Source organism: Lepisma saccharinum, chromosome 2, assembly GCF_977018435.1.
Source record: "Lepisma saccharinum chromosome 2, izLepSacc3.1, whole genome shotgun sequence".
Taxonomy (NCBI): Eukaryota; Metazoa; Arthropoda; class Insecta; order Zygentoma; family Lepismatidae; genus Lepisma; species Lepisma saccharinum.
The window spans coordinates 79325976-79353548 of NC_139230.1; the positions used below are offsets into that span (position 1 = coordinate 79325976).

General features: G+C 37.5%; 1 protein-coding gene across 1 annotated transcript in view; it reads left to right on the forward strand.

Annotated features, from left to right (window-relative positions):
• Positions 1-272: 272 nt before the first annotated feature.
• The window catches only part of vri (nuclear factor interleukin-3-regulated vrille), a 95527-nt gene continuing 68226 nt past the window's right edge, over positions 273-27573 (forward strand). The window contains exon 1 of the mRNA XM_083117459.1: positions 273-317. Within this exon, the coding sequence (XP_082973585.1) occupies positions 278-317 (40 nt within the window). The 5' untranslated portion in view covers positions 273-277. The remainder of the gene's footprint in view (positions 318-27573) is intronic.

Here is a 27573-nt window from a genome sequence, read left to right on the forward strand (position 1 = left end):
TAGTAGAAAACACAAAGAATTATTCTTATGATTACCAACACGTCTTTTCGTGACACCAACCATAACAGATGACGAAATAAAATGTGGAGGAGGTGAATGAACCGCATATGGCAGCAAGGCATAGTGTACGGCATGAAACATGTCCGAACATCCAAACTGATCCTCAGAAAGCAAAATAGATTTCTTGTAAACAACGAATCGTCAGCAAGTTATTTGCACACTCTCTTCGACCCCCACGGAACGATCAGGCGTCATCTCGGAGAACTCCCGGTCGCAAATGCAAGTGCTGCCGGCTTCGTTTTTTCAGTCTCTCTCAGGTAACATTATTTCACCTTCTTACCTCTTAAGCGCAGGATTTATTGTGAGAACTTACAAGTTTCAATGAGGTTTCATATATTTCGAACTAAACGTAAGTACACTGTTGAAACGATTTCGTCAAAGTTGAATTACAATTAATGTCTTCTGACTAAATCGAGTGCACAAAAGTGGCAACAAATATTTAGTAAATTAGGTATTGTACGAGCATCGTAGTATTGCTACTCAAAGGAAGCATTACCCATCTAACTCAGAAAAAACTAATAGACCCTAGTTTTATATGGCTTTTACCGGTCGATGTACACTTCACAAATATATGCGATAGTGTAATTAGAAGATTTTGATGAAATGCTGGGAATTCCAAAACAGTTGATGTAGAAACTAGTTTAACTGTTTAGGATAAACAGCATAATGATTAGATATTAATTATTGCCTTTAAGAAATAGTGAATTTGTCGCCTCCCGTTGACAAAGCTGAAGTAACCAGCTTTCTTATGTAAATATAATGGAGACACCTTTTCTCGTCAACTGAGAATCGGAAAATTCAGCGAACTTCGTTAAAGTCCGAAATACATTATCGAAAGTGAATTACGCCGTTATTTTGGATTGTGAAAAAAATCAACCCGTTAGAAATCCTCCCAGAGCAACCTGAAATTTCCTGTTCTACACACACGCACACACACACACACACACACACATATCAAGTTGAAGTTTATAACCTAATGTATGCTTGTTGATGACTCAGCCCCAACGCTCTCTGCTGTGGAAATTCGAAAATTCAAAGCGTAGTTCTTCTTCTAAGATATCGCAACATTATGTACCTATGTATTATAAATAATGTTTGGAACCAAACCACTACAATTACAATAAAAGAAATACAGTGCGTTCGTTTTGGCTCTGGACCGAGATAACGCGTGAACAACTTTGAACAGCTCTTTTATATAACATAGGTTAGTACTCGTTATGCAATATAAATATAATTGTCTACATGCTAAAGATTTGTGCGTAAATAAGCGAGTCGTTACGGGACGAAAATGCCGGCATCTGCGCCATGTCACGCCATGTCATGCGCTATCTCGGCCCAGAGCCAAAACGAACGCACTGTATTATCTGTGTATGTTGGATTGTTTAAGATTACCAGAGACGTATTTAATATTTTATTTTGAGCTGGCTAAAATAAGCGATCTATAAGCGTTAGTGTGTCCTCCGTGGCCGTGCGGTCTAAGGCGCTGTGCTTTGGACTCCGACTGCGGGACGGCATGGATTCGAGTCCACCTGGGTTCAGTCTCTGGGTTCTCGGCTTGTGTATAGGACCGGTGGCAACCCACCATCGTGAAAAAATTGGGGAGCTACGAGTGAGTAGCGTAACCCAGTCATAAAAATTTCCTATAACGGCTGGGGGTCCGACGTCTGACCCCACGTCACCCCATTACCTGTTGAAGAACTCCACATCTCAATAGGGAGGACTGTGGAAGGGAGACTGGCAGTCGGGAGATAGGCCAAGGCCCTTACGGGCTGTAGAGCCACGGTTTATATTATTATTATTATAAGCGTTAGTGTCGTTAACTTTATATGCGTCGTCACAGATTTACCGTAAGCATAGAGGCATTCAAAATCTACGAGTATTGTGTTTTAGTAAATAATGCTTTGTTAATTTTATGGAATAATTTTCAGTTTAATAAGTCTAATGATAATTTTCGACTACAGTTCAAACAGATGGTTCCTCTCTACATACGTCATTGCTCCTGTTTAATAACGTATATTTTATGTTGATTAACAGGAAGAAATGGAATGTTATTGCCGCGAGTAAGTCACAATGCTTGAAATCAATGAGATAATGCCGATTTTTTTTTTTTTTTTTTTGTTCCAAGTCCACTTTATGCTCAGATAAGCTAATCGGGGAGTTTAAGTGGTGTCCGTACCACTCTGCAATATGCCTCCACCGGAAATAGAATCCGGGACAAGGCGACAGCGTTAGCCCCTATGCCATCAGGGTAAGTCCAATATCAAACTTAACAATTATGTAACAATAATCGATGGATCGATCAGATGATAGTTTGATTTCCGTGAAAGAACTTCCTTATAGTCAGACTATAAATCTGTAGAGGTCGTAATGAATTGGATAAATAAAAGAGCGTTTCAATGATTTCATGTTATATTTCATAATCAATAGAGATTGGAGTCTTCCGGATTCGAATTCTGCCCTGGGTGTTCTTTGTGAGTGTCCCTTCATCAATGTCATCATATCATCAATCATCCTCATCTTCACGATTAGATTGTCACAAAGATGCACACACACATTGTGTTTTCTGAGGCTCAATTAATTAGGTGAACCCGGGGGGGTTTCAAAAGTAATAAAATCTACTTGCGAAGTATTAGTGAGTTTAATACCCTGTATTACAAAATGTAGACATTTCATTCTTCACTAACGAAGTATGTGGTAAAAAAACATTTATTGCTTCTAACTTATACGATTACGGGAATATGGGCAAAAACATGTCCTTAAATGAGTTATTTTTGTATTCTGATTGGCAGAGGCATGATGATGATCACTTGCTGTTAGGTTAAAACAAGTCCAGGTCTGTTTAAATCGGCACCCCTCAACCAAATTATCTAAGTAATAATTTAATTATTAAACAAAGAATTAACATAATAAAAGCAGTTGTAGAAGACCTCAACAGTTTTCTCTTTCTCTTTGCTGCTGTGAATGATTTCTGGTGAGATAGAAAAGCGACATAAAGGAACACGAAAGTATAGAAGTTTTATCTTACTAATCAGCCATTAGATTTGATGGGAATATATGTAACTACATGGATAACACTTGGTGGCAATCGAACGATTTATTTGCAACCAACCACTGCCCGCATCCTTCTTCCCCCAATAATTTCCTTGGTTTTTCCAACCTCTTCTCACTAAATGTATATTTTCTGTGAATATGTCATCCTTCTTATCATGTATAGAATTCGCCTTTAAATCATTAGCCGGCAGTAATATTGTGTTTATATTTGGAAAAGAAGAAACATAAACTGTCGTATACCTCACTTCAGTTTTCATAATGAGTAGAACAAGGTGAAGTTATTTTATGGGTATATTGAGCTATTGATATTTGTCGTCTCTTTAAGGCACTTTGCATGCAGAATGCCAAGAAAACATAAACACTGATGCAACAATATACGTAACACAAATTCTGTCTAGATCAAATGACTGATTTCCAAAATCAATAAGAAGGGACAGCATAATATGTAAACATTATTCTGCAATGTTTGCCATGAACGGTCAGATCGATTTAGTCATGACTATTTTCTTTGTCTAGATACATTGCTATGAAGCTTGTGCTAAGATAATAGTGCGTTGCCACTTCTTATTAATAGACTTCTAATGGAGAAATAGTGACATGATGTTTACATCATATAATCTAAATGGATTAACCTCGTGTAATTATCTTAACAAATGGGCATTTTTGTTGTGTGCCTATATTAACGCCATTATCTAATGTTGGAAATAATAAATTATTTACTCACAGAATATATTCTGTATTCATGGTATGTCACTATCTTTTTCGAATCGAGTAAAATATAGAGATGGAGATTTTAGATTATTATTTTTTTTCAAATTTAGAGATTGGAAAATCAAATGTAAATAGTTTCACTTCAAAAGCAACATCAGCAAAAGGTTTGAAAGCCGTAGTTTGCTGTGTAATATATATTTATATATATGGTTCCGTGATTATCTTAGTTTGTGCAAATGTTTTTGGTGTAAATATAATTTATACATGAAGTTCAATGATACATGAAGACAATATTAATGAACGTCTCAAATCATTAAAGATTAGACTCCTAAAATATGAGACTAATTTTAATCAGGAGAAGAAATAAATGTTCCCCTGTTAGTTTATTGAAATTTGAGTTATGTTCACTGTTGAACTAGGGAGTTTTAACATTCACATTGCGTCAGAACGGGACAAGGACACCTAATAGTAACGAAATATTGTATACTAAGAAAGGACGGAAAATAGTTTCATAAACTTTGTTAAGTGTATACGACTGATAAATAGTTGCGCACAATTCTATAACCGTTTAGTGATATACGTATGTTTCTTCCCTAATAAAATCAGGAAAGCAATTAAATGAAATCAATCAGTTCAAAAAACTAAATACTATAGTGCATCTCCATGCTAAAGCATTTACACTTGTGAGGTAGAAGAAGGGTTAGTAACAGTAAATCTAGGAGCTCAGGTATAAAATCACATCTTAAGTTTTGAATTTTTTGTTCATTTTAGAAAATCTGCTATTTATGACATAAAATAGATAGATGTACAAATTCAAAAATAGTGAAGGTGTAGGAAATAATTTTCAACGGATGAGCCACACCCAATACAGCGTTTATTTCAATTTTTATTTTGGCGGCTCCCCTGGTGGAGTGGTTAGCTCATCGCGCTATGACGCTAGGGGTCCCGGGTTCGAATCCCGGCCTACGCATGGATGTTTGTGAGGGTCCATTCATGAATTTAATCACATCATCACTCATACCCATCTTCGCAAATTAGCCAAAAGTGGCACAAAAACAAAGTAAAATAAAGCAATTCAATCAATAAAATCAATTTTTAATTTGCAATAGCTACTCATAGTCAGTCCCACGCTGCCACAGTTTATATTAAATGGACGTTCGATAACCAAAGAATTACGAGGTATAGAAACAGTCACATAGCAGACAAGAAGAGCTCCGTAATTCAGCGAACTTGTCCCTCCAAATAAAGGCTCTAAAAATCAAATTTGGAACATAATAAATGCAACACCTACAGACAAATTAACATCAAAGCTTTTGGAACTCGCAGGTGAATTAAATATTTAAGAAAAAAATATATACGGCTATCTTACATAAGAACATGATGCTTGCGCTAATCAAACATATTTTAACTCGCAAAGTGATTATTTTCGCAGTCCACTTCATTGCTTTAAAAAAATGTGTTAAATATTGAAAAAAAATGAATACTCGTAAAACAGTCGCAAAGTAATTCCATAATTTCCAAGCAAAAAAATTCTGGAGGCAGAGTAAAATGAAAATATCAGAAAAAAAAATACATTTGCACAATAAACAAATTAACTGAATGGAATAGTTCCGCACAGATTTCTTTGTGGTCCCAGCGTTTAGCTTGATAGACAAAGGTTGGACCCGGCCTCCGTGGCGGAGTGATTAACAGAGCGCGCTACGACCAAGGGTGCCGGGTTCGAATCCCGACATGGGCATGGGTGTTCTTTTGTGTGTTCCTTCATCAATTTCATCATATTATCACTCATCATCGTCTTCGCGATTAGTCAAATGTGGAAGAAGGAATGCGAAGTAAAATAAACGAAATCAGTATGACAAAGGTTGGATTTTTAAAATCGTAACAATAAAATTTCACACACACACATCGCCATTGTTATCTTGCTCTCTAGAGACGGTAGACATGCACAAATAATATTCACTAATCTATTCATTTGTGCTTGAAGATCTTACCAACGTTTCCGATAAAGAAAAGAAAATAAAGTACTTCCTTAGTCCCAATATATTAGTTGTATTTCTGAAGCTAGTCTTTTATTCGCAGATATTGGCAGGCAAAACCACCTCCCAAAGTTGTGTGTATTTTCCATAGTCCCACGTTTTCTGTGCTCTGCGATCGTCTACAGCTCAATTCGCTGTGCCAGGTTGTCTCTTTACTGTTGTTTCCGCAGCCAACATTCTCATTGAAGAAATGCGACTATTATTTTGTAACAGATGCCATATTCAACTTCAGTAGCATCTCCTTGTATAATTATTGGTAGGCTACTGCACGCTCCTAAATAATACATTTGACTAAGTTAAGAATCCTTGAGCTTCAACTCTTGATCAACAGAAAATAACATAACATGTAAAATATAAATAGCATAACATGGTTTGAAGAAATACGCTGTGCAATTGAAGTTGTAGTAAATGAGTGTGCATAACAGAATCAGTTCACGCATTATTTATTTATTCTGGGTACTATGCAACATTGCGGTCAATAATTTCCATCCGATGTTGGCTTCTTTATATCCCTAGTGGTATATAGTGTTAATAGTTGATTTTTCTGAACGAAACGTTCACTATTGTTGTGCTTATTATTCTTGAAATAATTGCACAAGAGCAAACGAGATTCACTTTTGTGATTGTCAGTTTCTGGATACAGGAAATCAGTTGGCAATACTCATGAGTGTATGTTTTGCGTCTGTGTGTGTGTGTTGCTTCCCATTAGCCTGCTGGGAATGTGACGGATCACGGGGCTCAAAGGGTGTGCTATCAATGCAAGTTGAACTTCGGGGTTAATGTGTTGGCCTTTGCCAATTAGATTTTGCTCAGAGTAACTCGGTGTCGTGTGTTACACACTGCATCAGCACACTTCAGTCACAACTCGCGAACGAAAGTTGTCGAGACTCCACATAGCTAAAGTCCACTGAACTCTAGTTTTGAATATAAAGGATATCGTGAAGTTGATATGGCAGTATATCGCTATTTATTATACAATACATGCTATCTTGTTGCTTACAAGAATACTTACTACTTTTAAAGAAATAAGTGCTTTCTGTCTAATGGGACTATGATATTAATAACAATCCGGAGTTTTCGTCTATATACTGCAATACTGCAGAGTCACAAATGGGACCTCGGTCGATGATACAACAAGGTAGCGAATGTGCAAGACGAGAAAAGTCGGGACAAAATAAACGACGAAACACTCCATGAAAAATTTAGAGGCCTATTATATTATTGTCTATTTGCAATAAATATATTCAGTAAAGAGTGTGCTTTCTCGCTCCGTTGGTAATAGTAGCTATATAAACGCTTGTATGAGAGTTACCTTAAGTTTATACTCACTACTCAGAACAGTTATTACATGTTAATAAAGAATGAAAGATATGCCAAGTATGACTAGGCACCAAGTAACAACTAATAAAATTTGCAACGGAGTTTTGAAAATTGGAAACAAAAATCGTGAATTTTGTGTTCGGCGTTTAAGAGAAATTTAAGAGGAAAAAAATTGTCAGCATAAGTCAAGATTTCAATTAAAAGTATGTACTTTATCGGGGAGTTACACATTTAAAGCAAATGTATTATTTTTCAATATTTTTGCAGTAAAAATATAATTGTTCCTGTACGAAGTAATATTTGTACTCAATATACTACGTCGTAGTAAGACACTGCAGAAGTGTAGATTAAACAGCGGAAAGGAGAGATAAATCAGACTAAATTTAGAGCTCGAGCAGACAGTTAAAGAGACAATATAGGATTCCCACTCATATTGACAAAAGAAAATCGTGACTTTTTCAGATTTTCCAGGCAATATTAAGATAAATTTCCAAACCATTCTATAGTGCTTTAACATGCTAAGATTGAAGTGTCAAACTGCACTAGCTATTGAAGAGAACCAAGTTTATTCATCATTGTTCAAAATAAATGAACAAAAGTAAATGATGTTTATGCAGATGAAGTATTTTAAAACCCAAATTTAATTTAATTTCCAACCCTGGCAAGTACGAAAACGTGTTTCTCTCTGATTTTTTCCATGTTTATGTGGACGTTTTTACTGACGTTTCGGCAGATGAAACAAAGAATGGCCGCACAGTTTGAAATATTGCCTTGAAGACTTGGAAATCTCTGTACTTACTACCTTGTCCATACTTTTTCTTTGGTGAACTCATAATCGCCTTGCAGGTTTTTAAATTTTTAAGTAAAAGCACACAGAAACACTCAACAGAAGTAACTTCAAAATAAGCAAGGGATCTGTTTCGACCAACCTCTTTGTCACAAATTACCATCATACATGCTTCATGCAGGAGGACCGACACATGTTGATTCGTAGGAAGCCCGCTGTTCCTTACTTCGTTGGTCATTAACTTGTTTATGAACACCACCTTCGGCTTATTCCTAAGCACCTTCTCTATCCACCCCTTGTATATGCTGTTCGCTATCAAAGTTCAAGGAAAGAGAGAGCACTAATAAAAATTGTTCTAGTGTCTAGTGTCAGATATAAATCGACGTAAAAATTTGTTTATTTTTCTAAGAATTTTATTTTGCTATAATTTATGGAAATTTAATTTGTAATACAGAACACGCTTATGTCAATGTTTACAATAATTGTGCCTCTAAAGCATGGGCGTGAATGATGAAGGGGGCAGCCGAGTATCTGGGGTGGGGGGCTTTCCCCCCTTCTCTCCTTAGTTTCGCCAGAAACGACGCAAAATCTGTAACAACCAATTTCTGTATATGTTTAATATCGTACAAATTCGGTTCTGGCCACCCATTCGAATATTGTCGCTCATATAATAAAAAAATGTTCCATACGAAATGTTCTTGCCATTACGAGACCTATTCAACAAGAAGTTACTCGAACCCTCTTTCCTTTTTAAAATTTTCGAGGTACCCCCGAGTTGTGATCTAAGGGATCACCTAGAATTCCCAAAATGGACTCGCCCTATGATTTTTCGTGTAATGGCTGATGACATAATGTTTTTTTTTACGATTTGTTCTGCATTTTAAAAATATCAACTTGTATCAACTCATTGAAACCATTCAATAGTTTTTGGGTGTCCCTGGAGCAAACCAAGGAATGTTTCCTACAAATTACTTTTTTTAAAAAAATTAAGAGATCTGTAAAACGAGATATTACTCGACACCCTTTCCATTTAAAATTTTTGAAGTGCCTCCAGTTACCCCCCAGTAGAGTACACAGCATATAGGGTGTACTCATCGAACACGTTGACACCATATCAGATAAAAATTTCAGTTTCTTATTCATTATAAACTGCAAACTTCAGTACCAATTCTGATTAAAATAACTGAATCTAATCCATGTTCATAAACATCGATAATATTAGATGGCAAAATTTATTTCTAGACTATTGGAACAAAGCAGTAAGTTCGAACTTGGTTTATTTATGTTGTACTTAATTCTCTATCGACTATTTGTGACGGCATTACTACTTGTTTTACATGTAATTTCAAACTTGCCTTTTCTGAATCATATATTTAACACATTGACTGCCGTGTGTATGATATGTCATACACATGGCTTCTTGCTTCTGGGCCACGTGTATGCTACTCCATACACAAACAAGAACCTGATTCTTGGCCGCGTGTATGGAAACGCATACACAGTTCAAGCAAAACTATATGACTGTTAAATAGCCGTGGCGTACAGCTAAGATGGGGCAGTAATAATTTTAATTTCTGTAATGTCTTACAAGAGTAAAAAAATCTTCAAAACTTTATTTACGCTTACATATTCTTTTCACTAGTACAAATGTATTGACAACTAAAAAAGAAGGGTAAATGTGTAAATACATTCTTTTCTGGTTGGAATTCACAGCAAACGATTATACATTATGGAATACATTGCTAGTACATCATAATTCTTACAAAACGATTCGTTATATAATATTTTTTTGTAAACTTGTTCCTTGTAGATATATAGATAGATATAAGGATTACATATTTTATACCGAACACTTTGGAAGTTCAATGATTTTTGTTGAAACACTCCCGGCACATAAAAGGATTTTTGGGACATTTGTCAAATACTGTCTTCACCCACCTGGCAAACTTCCTCCCTGTCGAGTCAGAATTTCCACTTCTGCCATAGATTTTGAAGCAATGTTCACAGCGTCCTTGCTTCTTTCTTCCATTATCCCCTACTTTGTTTATCAAGTGATGAGTTTGAGTTTTTCTGTCTTGTTGCACAGGTAAAGTGAGTTTGCTGTCCAGGAGGTAATTGTTCAGAAATAATATTTAGGATTACAAGTTTCCTGAATTCATTTATGTGTATGTTACTGGACTGGATGCAGTCACTGTAGAGAATGTAGGCATTCACGAGAGCCGTTCCCCATATAAATTCAATAATAACTTTCTTGTACCATTTTGTAGTCTTTCCCAGAGCATTCCCATATGAAGCGAATTGATCACTTACGTCAATGAAGGACTTGCTAGTAGTGTAATCAATAATTGCGGTAGGCTTTCTAATTTCTGAACCACGTCTTTCTGTTACAGTTACCTCTTCAGCAGAGTGAGCTGTAGAGAGGACTAACACATCTCTCTTATCTTTCCACTTCAGAATAGTCACACCTTCCTGAGTTTCCATTCCTACAATATCACCTATCCTCAATTTATCTTGAACAACATCTGCTGGCAAATATTTACGGTTAGACCTAATTGTACTGATCAGATGGGTATTATTGTCAATGGCAAGGTAAGCAAGAGGAACGCTGGTGTAATAATTATCTGTGTAAAGACGCCGGCCTTCACTGAGAAGATCTCTTACAAGCTGTAACACAACAGTTTCAGGAACTGACATGTTACCGGCCGTTTATATTTCCAACATAAAGAATAATGTTCCATGTATATCCCCTGCTGGCACACAACTTGAAAACTTTCACTCCGTATTTATTCTTTTTGGAAGGGATGTACTGCCGAAATGAAAGTCTTCCCCGCCATGGTATCATACTTTCGTCAACACAATTTTTTTCCCCTGGTGTGTATATTTCTTGGAATTGTGAAATGAGTTTGTTGGTGATGTTCGTAATTTTATGTAATCTATCATTAGGGACAGCACGTGAATTGTCTGCAAAACGCCACATTCGTAGAAGCAGTTCAAATCTGTTTCTACTCATTATATACTTCGGGGAAAAGGAAAATCAAACAAAGCACTAGTGCTCCAGTACTCTGATAATTTTGGTACTTTGATCACCACAAAATTTTAAAACAGCGTGATATTCGGAAAGAACAAGACAAAATGTGGTAACACAAAGCGAATAATTACGTGTACAACGTCAAATTGAAAACCTACGCCGCGTGTATAGAAATGCATACACACCACAAAAACCTCAACAATGGGCTTAATTTCAATTGTATTGAGATATTATGCATACGCATTTCATTCACAGTCGGTCAGTAACAAGAAAATCGGATTGGCCCAGAAGAGATACATTTTCAGTTACACGGTGGCAGTCAATGTGTTAAATACAAGAATAAAAGTTGTAAAAAGAGAAAAGTATGAGACCAGCCGAAATTCAAATAATCCGATACCAGGCAAACATAGGCAAAAAAAATACTGTTATAAACATAAATGTAAATGTTACTTTTCATGTCTCTACTTTTAGATATAACTAACTAACTAACTAACTAACTCTCTAGCCTTCTTAAACCCGAAGGTTCATGGCTGCAGCAACACAGCCCTTCCATCTTTCCCTATCTTGAGCAAGATCTATATACTCTTTTCCATCCCTACCGATTTCCCTTAGGTCCATCTCAACGTTGTCATTCCATCTTCGTCTTGGCCTTCCTACAGGTCTCTTACCATCAGGTTTCCCAATAAAAATCCTGTAAACTCCTCTTTCCTCTCTCATTCGTGCCACATGGCCTGCCCACCTAAGTCTTCTTAATTTAATTATTCTAATAATATCTGGACATGAATACAAATTATGTAGTTCTAAATTATGTAACGTTCTCCACTCATCTGTCTCCTCATCCCTTTTAGGTCCAAAGATTTTCCTAAGGATCTTATTTTCAAATACTTTCAATTTATGTTCCTCTTTCAATGTAAGGGACCAAGTTTCACACCCATGTAATACTACAGGCAAAATTACTGTTTTGTATATTTTAACTTTTAGTTTCTTAGATATTAAACGAGAAGACAAAAGTTTATGAAGAGAGAAGTAACATGAATTTCCTGAATTAAGCCTACTTTTTATTTCCTCTTTAATATAATTTTCATTTGTTAATATTACTCCTAAGTATTTGAATTCGGAAACTGGTTCAAACGAGTTGTTATCAATAATTAGATTTTGATTATTACCTAACACTTGGTTTCGGCCTGTAAGCATATATTTAGTTTTCTCTTTGTTAACTTCCAAACCTATCTCTTTAGCAGTTTTGAAAAATATTTTAGCATTATTCTTAATTGTATTTATATCATCCCCTAATAAGTCTACATCATCTTCATATGCTAACAACTGAGTCATACCATTTAATTTTAGTCCTTCTTTAGTTTCTTTTACCTTCCTAACAGCATATTCTAAGGCAAAATTAAAGAGCAATGGAGATAATGCATCTCCTTGTTTTAACCCATCATGAATTGTAAATTTGTCAGACATATTAATACCCACACGAATTTTACTTCCTGTTTCACTGGTGCATATTTTTATCATACTAACAAGCTTCTTAGGTATTCCAAACTCTATTAATATATTATATAATTTATCACTTTTGATCGAATCATATGCTTTTTTGAAATCAATGAATAGCTGATGGACATTTTGATTATATTCACACTTTTTTGCAAGTGTCTGTCTGATTTGAAAAATTAGATCTGTAGTTGATCTGTTACGTTTAAATCCACATTGATAATCACCTATAATTTCATTAGCATATGGAGTTAGTCTTGTTAAAAGAATGTTAGACAATATTTTGTATGTTGTTGAGAGTAGAGAAATTCCACGGTAATTAATGCAGTTCATTTTATCACCTTTTTTAAACACAGGAACAATTATGGATTCTTTCCACTGTTGAGGGATTTCTTCTTTATTCCACATTAAACAAATTAATTTATGAATTTGACATATTAATGAATTTCCACCATATTTAATTAACTCTGCTGGTATTAATTCAATGCCAGGTGCTTTGTTATTTGTTATTGTTCTGCTGTGTGTACTTCATTTACTTCTGATTTATCTCCTACATGGACATTTAAAAGGTCATTAAAGTAGTTCTTCCATCTATTTAGAATATCGCTTTGGTCAGCTAGAAAATCACCCTCTTTATCTTTTATCAAGTTTACTTTAGGTTGCCACCCCTTTCTAAATTTATTTACACCTTTATATAAATCTCTGATATTTTTATTTTTGCTGTTTGTTTCAATTTCGTTAATTTTGCTTTTCAAGTAATCTCTTTTCTTACTTCTAAACGTGCGGTTAACTTCTCGCTTTATTCTATTATAATTGTTTAGATTTGTATCATCAGAGTTATTTAACCACCTAAGTCTAGCCTGATTTCTTATTTCTATTAGATTATGACATTCATTATCAAACCATGGCTTACTTTTTCTCGGTTTATGGTATCCTATACTTTCTTTAGCTGCTGATTCTATTGCATTACGTATGTGCTCCCAATTCTTATTTACGTCTGTTTCATTTATATTTTCATCATCATTTAAATCCTGCAAAACATCAAATCTATTTGACAGTTTAATTTGGTAATCTTTCTTAATTCTTTCATCAGTAAACTTTCCTGTATCAAATTTTATAACTTTTAGATTTTGTTGCTTATGATTTATCACTGCGAGTATTTTATTTTTAGATATACAAAAGTGAAATCACTTCATCGTAAGCAACCGTGATCGCAGTCAAATTACAGCCATGTCTTAACAAATGACTCGAATAAGATATTGAACCTATTATAAACATATTCTGGTGACAGATTGGAAATGTCATTTTACGGCCAGAGACGAGAACATATTGTAACACATTTCAGTCGTTTAGAAATCGAACGAAATCTACATAATAGCTATTCTATTATGGTTCACACACTGAACTGGTACTCGTGTTACGAATCAATAGTATGTGTTGGTAAAAAATTGCAGGCTTTCGTTGCATGTTTACGTTCAAAGGCTTGCTGCAGATGATGAAAAGTAAACTTAACAATGCCGAAGGTGGCTTAAATGAAAGTATGGCCATTGATAATTTCCCTTCTATTTGGATATGCACAAATAGCTATAGATAGACATATGCCACGAGTATAATAATAATTGCGTTTGGCAAGTTATTCGATCAAACTTACGTAGTAGGCAAGCAAAAAAGATACCGCATAATTAAGAAATAGATTCCGAAATGAAGTTTTATTTTTCATCTGTTTTCCAGTCTTATTGATATCCTAATACAAGTTGGAAATCTGGTTGCATTTTAATGATATAAAAGTTAATGTTTTCACTTTCAACACACATATAATCAAATAATTACACGATTATTTAATGGGTACTCTCCCACATATTTTGATTTTTATAAAGAATTCATGTTGCACTTCTTTCGTAAGTTCAGGAGTAGACTTTCTTTCACATTGTGAGGTTTGAGATTTTCGATGAATATATTCTTAAGTTTAAAAAAGAAAAGTTTGAGTGGATGCAATAAATATGGTAAATCTTTATACGAGTATAATCAAAAAATAACTTGAACGAATAAGAAAGGCGCACACGTAGTGCTCGATGATGAAACCTGTTACACATTGTGCATGGAGCTTTTAACATAATTATGGAAATTAAAATTTTTATCCGTTTGCTCATTTAGGTGCGGAATTTTAAGTTTGAGTACACATTGTGTTTAGATAGGAAATGGAGACAGGACCTACAGTTTATTGTACGATACAAACCACCGTGCAATTGCCTCCACCGGTAACAGAACTCGGCCATTGATCACGAGGCGTCAGCCTTGCCCACTATGCTGTCAGTGAAGCCATATGGTGCTTAGGTAACGATAGATACACTTGGGGAAGTGGGGAGGGGAGATATAACAAAGAAAATAGCGAGTGGTCTATTCGTTATAAAACCCGAGCAATAACGAAGAGCTTCTTGCCAGTTTTCACTAAAGAATCCCGCAAAGATCTTCCATGAAATTGAATTGCTCGTTTGGAACTCTTCATTGATTGGAGCAGATTGACCCACCATCTGAAAAAAGAAATATAATAAATGTTATTAGATGTGTATCATATTGCTGGACAATGGAGATATAAATTGCTCTCTCCTGGGAGCGCGTTGTCACTCACGCCTCCCGCAGTTTGTTCCAACACCAATACGGCACCAGCCTCTTGTTTACTCGCGACGCAATGTGGTGTCTTAGCAATAATATCGACTGTCGGCAAAGATATATATTTAACAAAAACTTCTTACTTGGTCGATTCTCTTTTTTGATGTCGTCAGAGACGGACGCCATGGATCCCTTCCGCGCGTTTATCTTCAACATAATTGCACAGGGTAAGTCTCATGTTGTATGTTATATTATACGGTTTAATTCTTCTTTGTAATATCTAGATACTCCGTCTGTTTCTTCGATGGGATAGGCCATTCTGTTCGAGACGCTCTCGCATTAATAGAGGGTGGGTTCGAGACCTGGCTAGAGCATGGGTGTTTAGTGTTTGTTCTTGTATCTATTTCACTTAATCATCATTCATCATCGTCGTCGCGATTACCACATGAAGTTAGAAAGTCGATAATCGAATACGATATGCAATTTTGCAAGCATGCTTTTCTTGTGAACCGGACTCCGCGGAGGATCAGTTAGCCTAGGAAGACAGGGATCGCAGATTCGAATCCTGGGTACAGCATGTAGGCTTCTTCTGTTTATTCTTTCATCTCTTTCGCCAATTGACCAATCATCCTCGTTGTTTCGATTAACCTACAAAGGTAGAAAAGCGACGTCAACCAACCAAAGTACAAACACTAATACGGTTTTCGTGTGAATCAATACTCCCAGATACCATAACAATTAATTAAGGATCCTTAATTGATTTGATTCTTGACCTGATCTACGTACTTCTCTCCTATCGCGAGAAACAAGAGTCTTTCACAAGAATGGAGGTGAGGCTCTCGGAAGAACTCAATCTGTATATGTGGATTGAACTATATTTAAAGTCGATGCACTCAACAAAGTACAAAACCTTCACGTCTGTATCACAGTTTCCAACATACACGAATACTTACATATTCTTTATTCACGTATTCTCTATGACAGAAATTTCGGGCGTGTCTTGCTGTGACAAGTTAAAGTATCTGAGTTAGTTTATCGATTTGTCCGTGCGGTAAAAGCAACTTTTATCTTATCAAGTAAAGATCCTATTTAGATTAGTAAAGACTAATCAATTTAGTAATTTTTTTGGCTTAGAAGACACCGTCTCGCTACCCTTATTTCTTAGTTTATATAATTAGTGTTGCTTTCTCATCACAGTACATACTAGGTGACTTTGTTAGCGTACCTTGTAAGTTTCTTATATATCTTATCGAATGTCTCGATGCTGATCTATACAGGTTTCAGGGTTTGGCAAAACTTCTGTCGTGGTTAATAGGCATGGATATACTTGCTCTAACTTATATTTGTATTCTAATGTCATATAACTAATATTATTTTGCTCTCTATTCTAATATTTGTCCCGCACCGTGGCCGTACGATCTAAGGCGTCATGCTTTGTGCTCTGGCTACGGGACGCTCACAGATTCTAGTCTCCTGGGGGAAGCGTAACAACTTTTCTCCTAAGATTTCGGCCTGGGACCGGTGGCCACCCACCATCGTGAGGAAATTGGGGAGCTGCGAATGAGTAGCGTAACCTGGTCATGGAAACCTCCAACAACGACTGGGGTTTCGTCGTGCTGGCCACACGTCACTCCGTAACTGGTTGGATAATCTCCCATCTCGGCAGTTGAGAGTGAGGCCGGAAATCGGTAGGTAGGCCCTCGCGCTCACGGGCTATTGCGCCACGGGTTATTATTATTATTATTATTATTATTATTATTCTAAATATTCGATTTAAAAGAAACTCTTGAAAACTTAGGACTCTTGATCTTCGAAATTACAGTAGAAAACAAAGTTGAGGATCAAATTTCAGAAGACGATACAAACCGAAACCTACAGATTCCATGTCAAATATAATTAAATTTACTAACACTTTGTGGAAATCATGATTCGAGCTAAGGGTTTCTACTTTATATTAATATTTCGAATACAGCAAATTATACAGAGGATCAGCGTGAGAGTGGCAAACTTTAATGCCAGCCTTAACCATTTTTCGCGAAATATTACAAGACAGTAATCAAGGGGTTCCGGATTTGATACTCGGTGAAGACACATAGTGGTTTGGATCCCACTTAAAACTGCAGGTCAAGTCCCGATTAGCCTACCCGTGAATAAATTGGACTTAAATCCTCAAAAACTACTTATTACAAGACTGCTAGGTTTGAATGACAAGAACAAAATTAATGAGAGAAGTACATTGATTTAGTTGTAGATACGCGCTGTGGTCCAGTCAGTGGGATGTATGACTGCCATACGGGAGATCTGAGGTTGATCTCAGGCTGAAACTTTTTCCGACAATGTCCCTCCATAATGCAACTCTGGAACTCGCTCAGCTCCTAATCATTGGGTACCTCGGGACAATCCTGTAGGTAAGGGTAACCGGAGCGTGGTGTTGATTACATTACCTCCAGTGCGGGGGATGTAGCGTACCTTTGTCAATCCCTGCAGTGGTGCAAAGAAAATCAAGGTTCTCAAGGTGATGTTTTTTCCCCACTGAAATGACCTTACTTCTGAAACATTTATCTGCACAAAGAGATAAAAACAATAATGAGTGATTAAAAAATGGTTAAATTAAGTTTTACTACTCGCACTGTTAGAAATTTTCGTAAAATTTAAAATATTCTACCGTTGGAAATCAAAAGTCTGCCTGTTCATTTACAAAAACTGGGCGAAATCGTTTCTTTAGTGAGCGCAGGCCCATTCAGACCGTCCCCTCTTTGTGTTGTGGCTAGAGGAGAAGTACACACGTCGACTCTCGATCTCGCCACCGAGTTCCCGGGTTCGAGGCTCGACCTGAGCATGGATGTTCTTTGCGATTGTCCCTTCATCATCACTCATCGTCGCCGTCGCGATTAGCCAATGGAATGGCAGAAAACGACACAAAATAAGACATGCAAATACAATGCGAGAAGTAAACATGAGGTCGGTAACTGCTTGGTTCTTTCATTAATTTATTATATATATATACACACACACACACACACACACACACACACATATATATATAATATATATATATATAAAAGAGTGACCCTTCCGAAAGCACACAAATGTCAACCTCACTTCCACGTACAACCTTAGTGACAATGAAGTTCGACCAGTCACAAATATAGGAGTGCGTTGTGAAAGAACGAGAACACATGCATATGCTGAACATATTTTATTCAGCAGGCTACATGGAACAAAGGAAAACATAAATTTCCGCTGCAACGCAGCAATGTATGGTGTCCACACAAAATAAAACATTTTCGTCCATCTACACGTGACATTGAAGTTCGACCACTGTTAGAGGGGATCCTGTTTACCATGGAGTGACGCCGCCCCGTCGGCGAATAACTGTGGCAATGCGTCGGGGCATGCTGCGGACGAGTCGTTCGACGTATTCCACATCGATGCGGTGCCATTCCTCCTGCAGGCAGGCGATAAGAGCAGCCACTGTCGTGGGTCCCCTCTGTTGCACACGTCGCTTAAGAACACGCCACACATTCTCAATGGGCGAGAGGTCGGGACTCGATGGTGGCCATGGCAGAGTTCGCACGTGATGGCGAGTCAACCATTCTCTTGTCAGCCGCGCTGTATGAGGCCTGGCATTGTCGTGTTGAAAGATGAGACGCCGCCTGTGGAACAGGTGCCTTCGCACTGTGGGAAGATGCCGCTCCAGTATGCGTGTATAGGCGTGTGCATTCACAATGCCCTCACAGACGTGTAGTGGGCCAACCACAGATGCCGTCATGCATCCCCATACCATCACTGACGCAGGTTTCTGTACCCGACGTGGATAACATTTTGCTTCATTCTGTTCCTCCTTCCGACAAATGACTGTTTTCCGTATTTTCCCGTACACAACATTGAAAATGGATTCGTCCGTCCACAAAACCCTGTTCCACTGCCGAAATGTCCATCCCCGGTACATTCGTGCCCACCGTAGTCGATTGCCTTTGTTCAACATGGAAAGGAAGGGTTTACGTTTCGCCTTGTACACTCCGTAACCGCATCGCTGTAGATAACGGCGAATGGTTCTGGTTGACACTTCAATGTGAAAGCGTTCTCGAGTCCACAGTCGTAATTCGGCCACAGAAACATGATTGTTGGTCTGGATATAGCGCCTAAATATCCGTAGGTCACGCACGCTCAGCAGGCGTTTTCGACCAGGGGCCTTACCTGACTCTGTAGTACCCGTATTTTGGTGATGTTTGATGATGCAGTGGACGGTTGACTTGGGTAAGTTCAGTTGGCGCCCTATTTCCCGTTCACTGAGTCCATCCCGTTGCAACTCCACCACTCTTCTCCTCACGGTGCTGTCAATAGTTTTGCCCCTGGCCATGGTGATGATGCACTGCGGTTCCTCGGTGCACAGCACGCGCTTATATACGGCGGACTCCCTTATTGTGTCCGTGACGTTATGCTTCCGTCGAATGCGCCACTATCTGGAATTTTCCGTATGGGTCTGGTGCCTGGTCGAAGTTCAATGTCACGCGTATGGTTCCCCGTTTTCGTTCTTTACGTGACCTTGGGTGCAACATGCTGGGATCACGATTCTTGCCTGCTCACACGCCTCCTCTTACACACATGCGTCACTTCTGCGGGTCACCCATTCCACCGCCTATGCCTCTGTGCATTTAATCACGTATTCCTTTCTGGTCGAACTTACAACCAAGGTTGTAATACACCCTGGTATGAATTTTGCAGACTAGCGAGGCTCTGGCGTGTGGACTCACAGCCAGTATGATCATGTTGTGACTCATGGGACTTATGTTCTGTCGTCCATATATGTTTGTGATTGCTCCATCATCTTATCACGAATCATCCGCATCTTGGCGATTAGCCAAAACTGACAGAAAAGCGAAGAAAAAAAAAAAAAGAAAGCAAAATCTTTCAAATATAAATTGGATTATTTTATCATGCGTAAAGCTAGATAATTATATATTGCAGTTGTGTGCATCATAAAATATTTTTAAAACTATAGCATTGAAATGATGTTAATTATCATTTAAAATCGGCCACGTTTATTCTTTTTTCGGTAGTTGGATGGCTTGAACAACCCCGAAGCTATCACCGGGAGTGCTCGAACCAAAAGCGAGAATGCTAGCCATTTGTTGTTTAATATTCATCTTTGTATTTCCATTTCCCATCCCATCCATATCTCTTTGAACGTATTCACTTAATTAATTTTCGCCAGGACAGATAAACACACACACATACATACATGCCTCGCCGAGAATTAGAGTTTGAGTTTTAAGTCCACTTTTATGCACAGACAAGCAAATTGGGACTGGACTTACAGTTTAAAGTGTGCTTTACCGGGCATCAAACCCCGGACCCAGGATTTGAACCCAGAACCACGGTAACCACTAACATCAGATCCATTCAGTATCTCATAATTGTAGCTTGAAAAAATAAATATATATATCAGGAGCGTATATTCCAGACTAGCTAGGCTATCTGCGAAGCCTGAAGCCTAGAAAATAAAATACTGAAGAGAAATCTCTTAGATACTGTGTAAATTAAGCTGATTTGAAAAATAAGGTAATGGCGATTCTGAAGTTGGCAACCTGAATTTTCAGAAGTTGGCAACCTGAATTCTCAGGAGTTGGCAACCTGAATTCTTAGGAGTTGGCAACCTGAATTCTTAGGAGTTGGCAACCTGTATTCTTAGGAGTTGGCAACCTGAATTCTTAGGAGTTGGCAACCTGAATTCTTAGGAGTTGGCAACCTGTATTCTTAGGAGTTGGCAACCTGAATTCTTAGGAGTTGGCAACCTGAATTCTTAGAAGTTGGCAACCTGATTTTTTATAATTTTGCAACCTGACTACCGTTGGGATGGCAACATGGCTTCCTTGAAGACGTCAAGAATTAGTCTGGTCTTCTCCCTTCCTCCATAGCCTAGAACCAGGTGTCATACTGAGATAGCTCAGGTCTTAGACTCAGCATACGTCACTGATATGTACGCGTATGTATGCGTGTGCGTGTGTGCGTGCGTGTGTGTGTGCGCTCGCGCGCTCGCGTATGAAGATTTTTTCGGCCTTTCTCAACATCAATCAGGGGGAAAAGTATATCCTGGTCAGGACTAGATTCCAGAATCTTTGAAAGCGGCTTTTGTCGCTACTTTGGCCACCGGAGTGGCGAGAAAAGTGTGTAATTCGATAAGGACCTTAACAAATACAGTATAAAATATTTCATTTTAATTATTTTGGATGATAAGATTTAAAATATTACATTATTTGTTCCACTGTGTGTCTGTCCCATGGCTATCAATTGCAACTGTTTAGGTTGAAAAGTTGATAAGAACTTAATTGCATATAATAATAATAATAATAATAATAATAATAATAATAGTTTATTTAAAGTACTGAGAACAGTTTAAAAAAACCTTATACAGCACTATGTCACAAAGAGTAATATCACAGAATTAACTCAGAATGGTTTTACAGCAAATCGCATCCTATACCTAGATATAATATTTCGAGGGAAGTCATAATTAAAATCATCGATTAATATTTTTAAAAATTCACCAACATTTTTCAATTTTACTGACAATAATGAATTCTTTCTTGTTTTATATTTTGGAACATTATATACTATTGTATTTCTAAAGTATTCACTATGAGTCCTATTTGACAAAATGTTTTGTATCAATACATTAATTTTATCTTTCCTTCTTGAGCTCAAGGTTGTTAAATTAAGTATCTCCAACCACTCCATATAATATAATGATACGTAACTTTTCTTCATTTTCATACAAAGTAATCTAATAAATAATTTCTGAAATGATTCAATTATTGCTGCTACGTCCCATAATTCTCTTCCATGTTCCACTAATGGGTGAATCAAAACTATAAATAGAAATCTAAAAGTTTCCATTCTATTAAGGGAAGTCCAATTAAAAAATATAAAACCTAAAACCTTTTTACCTTTTTTACAAACTTCAATTATATGTTCATCAAATAGCAATTTAGAATCTATGATTATGCCAAAATCCTTATGACTAGAAAAATAGAAATTATATTATATTTTATAACATATTGAGAAACAATACAATTTGTTTTCTCAAACAACTCAATAGTTTGCATTTAGCTAAATTAATTTGCATACCATTTATGTCACACCATTGTACTACTCTATTAAGATCATCCTGTAATTTTAAGACGTCCGATCCATTTTTTATTTCCCTAAATATTTTTAGATCATCGGCATATAAAAGACAGGATGATTCTCTAACACTAAATATAAGATCATTAATAAAAATTGCAAATGAAATAGGACCAAGAGGAGATCCTTGTGGTACACCACACGATATTTTTTTCCTTATCGGATGTTGTTTGACCTATTTTTACTCTAAACATTCTATTCATTAAATAACTCTGAAGCCATTTAAAAAATCTTGGGAAAATTCCCAATATATCAAGTTTATGAAGTAACAATTTATGATGAACAGAATCAAAAGCCTTAGCCAGGTCTATAAATACAATATCAGTTTGACATTTTTTTATGAGAGTTGTTTTTATAGAGTCAATTAATGTTAATAACGATAATATTCTAGAAGGATTAACGCACATATGCTTCTGCAACACTTGAGTATTTTGTGTATTATTTTCTTAATTTACGTCGCCTTTCTGTCTACTTAGGCTAAACGCAACGATGAGGATGAACTGTGGCTGGATCATACTGATGAAGAACGTTCATGCCCCCACCAGAACTTGACAGCCGACCCCCGTGGCGGAGTGGTTAGCATATCGCGCTATGACACGAATCCCGACCTGGGCATGGATGATTGTGAATGTCCATTCATCAATTTCATCATATCATCACTCAACCCCATTTTCGCAAATTAGCCAAAAGTTTCACAAAAAGCGAAGTAAAATAAAGCAAATCAATCAATCAATCAACCAGGGCTTGACGCTGGGCTTAACGGTGGCGAGATCGTGAGTCCAGCACTTCACGTGCTGGGCAACCAAAGCGGCTGCAACATTTACGTTAGTAACGAAATTCAGTGGATCTTTGCTAGAGCGTTGTAAACATGTAATAGCAATAACCATAAATAAGTCTAATTCGACGACGCATTGTCTCTGAAGCTTGCAGCGTACTTGCTCAATTAACAGCCTGTCTGCAGACGTAAGCATGTTCGTGTCATTCTTCATAACTGTACTTTGTAACGGCAAATATCGCCAGTATTGATTACCTCTTTTAGCCGTGTTATTTGAAGCTGCTTCATGCAAAACACAATGAAAGTCTATCGCTTAAAGTGTCAGTCATTTATTGTACTCTTCACTTCGTTCGGTTGTGTGTGGTAACAGAAACCGCAATATTTTAGTGATAACAACTGGTTTTCATAGCGGTTACATAAAAGATTTCAAGTATACGTGTATTTTAACCGAAGTATCTGTACTGCTTTACCAAGTGAAGAAAACTCTCTGGCGCTGTCATCGAATTTTAAACCCTACGCGAGCAAAGGAAGCAGTGGCGAACACTCCATACACCCAGGAGGTGGATGGTCAGCTGGTGAGTCACACGCAATACGCACTCGCCACCGAAGTGTATATTCTCACGAATATTAGCTAATATTACATAAAATATGTTAATTAGCTGGAAAATTAGAGGTGGATGAGCGTCTTGTAGCTTCCGCTACCCCTCTCTGAAACGCCACTGGAAGGGAGGGTGGGAGATGAAATCAGCTGTTTGCCATGTAATCCTGTCCTGCTTTGGCAAAATTTGCTGCGTTCATCAATACATCACGTCACCTTTTTTCAGTGCAGCTGTTTGATTCAACATGAAGGAGAAAACCGTACACAGCAAAAGCAAAGACCTAATATTTGACAACGAATCACGAGAGGAAATAAACCAGTGGCGTTCGGTGACTTTTATCCCATCATAACGATGTTTAATTAGTGACTATTTGAAGGTGAAAGTTAATCTTTCTCTGCCTTTGCAAACTCAATACGTAACGATCTTGCCTTGTAACGATCGCCTTGTAATGAAGGGGTCCCGAGTTGGATACCCGGTGGAGGCACAAGTGGTTCGGATACCACTTTAAACTGTAGGTCCAATCCCGATTAGCCTTACTGTACATAAAGTGGGCTTATAACACCAAATCAATCAATCAATCAAAAATATACGGTACAAAAAATTCCTGTACGTAAATATTTAACCGTACAGTTTGCAAAACTACGGTAGATAAGACAGCAAACATTATGATGTAGTGCGACGAATTTCATCCCTTGCCGATTGAGAGTAAAGATATCGTGCATAGAAGCTGACCTGTTACGGGGTGGTTCAAGGTCGTTCCATTTTCAGGTAATTTTCCTGGGCGAAATACACAGATATTTTGTCAAATCGCCACAAGATGGTACTACTTAGGAAACAAACGGGCTTGGAGGACTACAAGTTAGTTCTTTCAAGATGTAGAGAATAATTATAGAAAAATTCAAAGTGAAGAAAGTATTTTGCTACTGTAATGCTGTGGGCCAGCACTGCTGGCCTTGCTGTCCTGTAATGCACGCGCATGGAATAGACAGATTGCTGCCCTCTTTAGTTCGCGAGTTGACGGCGGTGTCTCTCTTCTTGGTACGACAGTCACTTGTTTCAAGTAATAGATAATTATGTACGAACGGCCGTACAAAAATCGTATACTTGGGCCCGGACTGCTCACCTACAAGTTTTTACATGTTGTTTTTACAGGCCACGTTCCCATCACATTGACGTCGACCCCAAAATTTCTTAGAATTGAAAATCATTAGGAAAACACTCGATCGTTTCTGGAAATGGACTCGGGACGCCTAAGTGGAAGTCAGACTTCTACAATCTATCCCGGGCGTCTCTGGAGCAAGGCCGCACATAATGCGGGCGGAGCGAAGCAGTACACGCTCCTACAAACAGCTGGTAGCTGCAATCACTTTTCCGCCTCCTCGCAATCCCGTTCCCTCTTACGTGTTCGTTTGTCGCGCCCTCTCGAGTCACTCACTGCATACGCAAAGACTTGCTTTCGTTCGCTCGCTTCAGAGATTCCCGGGACAGAGTATAGGACCCTTTACATGCACGCGACATTTGTCACTATGTCGCGAGTTCGGATGGAGCTTGCAAGCACGAATGGTACTTTCAGCACCAGCGACAAAATTTATGCGTTTAGCAGCAGCTCGTACTCTTTTGCTGTAGCGGCCTCAGTGGGCAAGTGCTGGGACTCACGATCTCGCCAGCGACGGTCCCAGTTTCGAGTCAAGACGTGGGAATGGGTGTTCCTTTGTCAGTTCCTCTTCACCAATGCCACCTAATCATCTTTGATTCTCATCGTCGCGATTAGTCAAAAATTGAAGAAAACCGACTTAAAATGAGACAAATAGACAAATTTGTTGTCCTCTGGAATTACTCAGTGATAGATGTCGCCAATGCTTATCGCTGTCTGAGCCTCAACCTCCAATATGGGTAATTTGTGACAAACTGGGTGAAATGGATAATTTACCAGACTAGAGCAGCAGGACTGGCTGATTTGTGCGGCCTTCATTTGTCTGTATCATTTTAACGATAAGTATATAGCACATTATGTATGTTCCCCCAGCCAAAAGTTACAATGCAAACTCCTGAACTTGAACCCTTGAACTTGTGAACTAGTGAAATTGCGTCGACCATTCAATGCGCTCAGCCACCTATGTGGCTCACATAGTTAGAACGTTGTTAATTATTTAATCTAAATCTGTGACAATGAGAATAAAATAAAATAGTTTATGACACCATGTTATGATAATTTACGTATTATCCAAATACAAAATGTTATGGTGTTTTAAGTACTATCCAAATACAAAATGTTAGGATATTTTACGTATTATTTTTAAGAAAGTGCCTAGCGACAACACACGTATACAATTACCACTAATTTATAGATTTTGTAATTATTATAAACAACACATATGGCATATCTGTAAATAAGGAGGTACATATCCTCTTGGGAAGTTTCAAGTAGTTGCTTAGTAAGGTATATTTTTTTCTACGTAGTTATTTTTTCTTTAATCTTACATCAAGGTCTCGAACGAGACCGATAGTCTCGGACACGAAGCCCCTGTCTCGTCTCGATTTTACAGAGGTCTGTTCGTTCTAAGTCTCGAGTAGTCTCGATTTTTACAATCTCGTCTCGATATCATCCATAGGTTTCAGGATTTGTTTCTTGAAACACAGAGTACGTAATCCAAATACCAAAACAAATCCCATTGAATAATTATGCTAGTACCAACGCTGTCACCTTGTAATCAACTGGTTCCGGGTTCGATCTCCGGTAGAGGCACATGCGCAGTGGTTTTGAGCCCACTTTACATTGTAGGTCCTATCCAAATTAGCTCAAACAAACAAACCATAATGCATTCATGTTTGTAGATAGATGTACCAAAATTCTTCATTGCCACTTAGGTGCATTTTGTTTTGTGAAAGGTGAGCAGGCCAGATTAGTATTGTTGAGACGCCGAACCAACAACAGCATGAGATCCTCCTTCCTATTGAAAATGCTATAACTGTTAAGGCCAAGTGATATTACTTTTCTTTTCAAATATCTGGATTTTTGATTTAGCATCCGTTTTCGAATCATTTTTTCTTCTCAGTAGAGACACGTTGCAGATTAAGGTCTGGGGCTGTAGACCGCCAAGCCCCCCTCCCTACTAAATTGAAACCTGAAGGTGAGTTCAAGAACTGAAACAAATCCATCAATTAAACAAATGATAGATAATATATGATCTGTTTTATTGGTGGATTTGTTTCAGATCAGTTTAGTTCAGAGCACAAAGAGAACACAACCACAGCGTGTAATCTCATAAAGGAAAGTGAGTTAAAATTGTGATAGGCGCAAATGGTCATTAACTATGCCTTGAGAATGTTATAAGGCCTGCAGTTAGGAACTTATTTCGGAGAGGTTTATTAATATATTTATTAAGGAAAATCAGTAGTGGCATTTTTTCTTCCAAGTTATCGATTTTCGACATAAATCTTGGAATTTATGATACGAGTACTCCCAATGTATTATGAGGACGTTCACATCTGAAATATAATAGAATTTTGAACACAAAAATATAAATATCTGGTCTTCAAATCTAAGTTGGGTCAAAATTGCACACATATGGAGTCCACTATAGTGTGGTATTGAAAGAGACAACTACACACTTTTTCGACAAGGAAATTTAAATTTTAGCTCTCATACTCTAGTCGAATTTTGATGTTTGAATTATTTTGGGATCCAATACAATGTAACATCGCTATGAATATTTACCCAAAATTTTCTTATTGTGCGATGCATCCTGAATCATGGATTCTTCTCTACTACAAAGTGTGATATTACGTAAGTTAAATAAATAAATAAATGCACCGTTTTCGAAGTCAAACTTGACCTCGTTTAGATAAGATGATGTCCTGTAGCGAAATCTGGAACACGTGCGTTTTCTCTTGTTTTTTGTTGTCCAATGGGA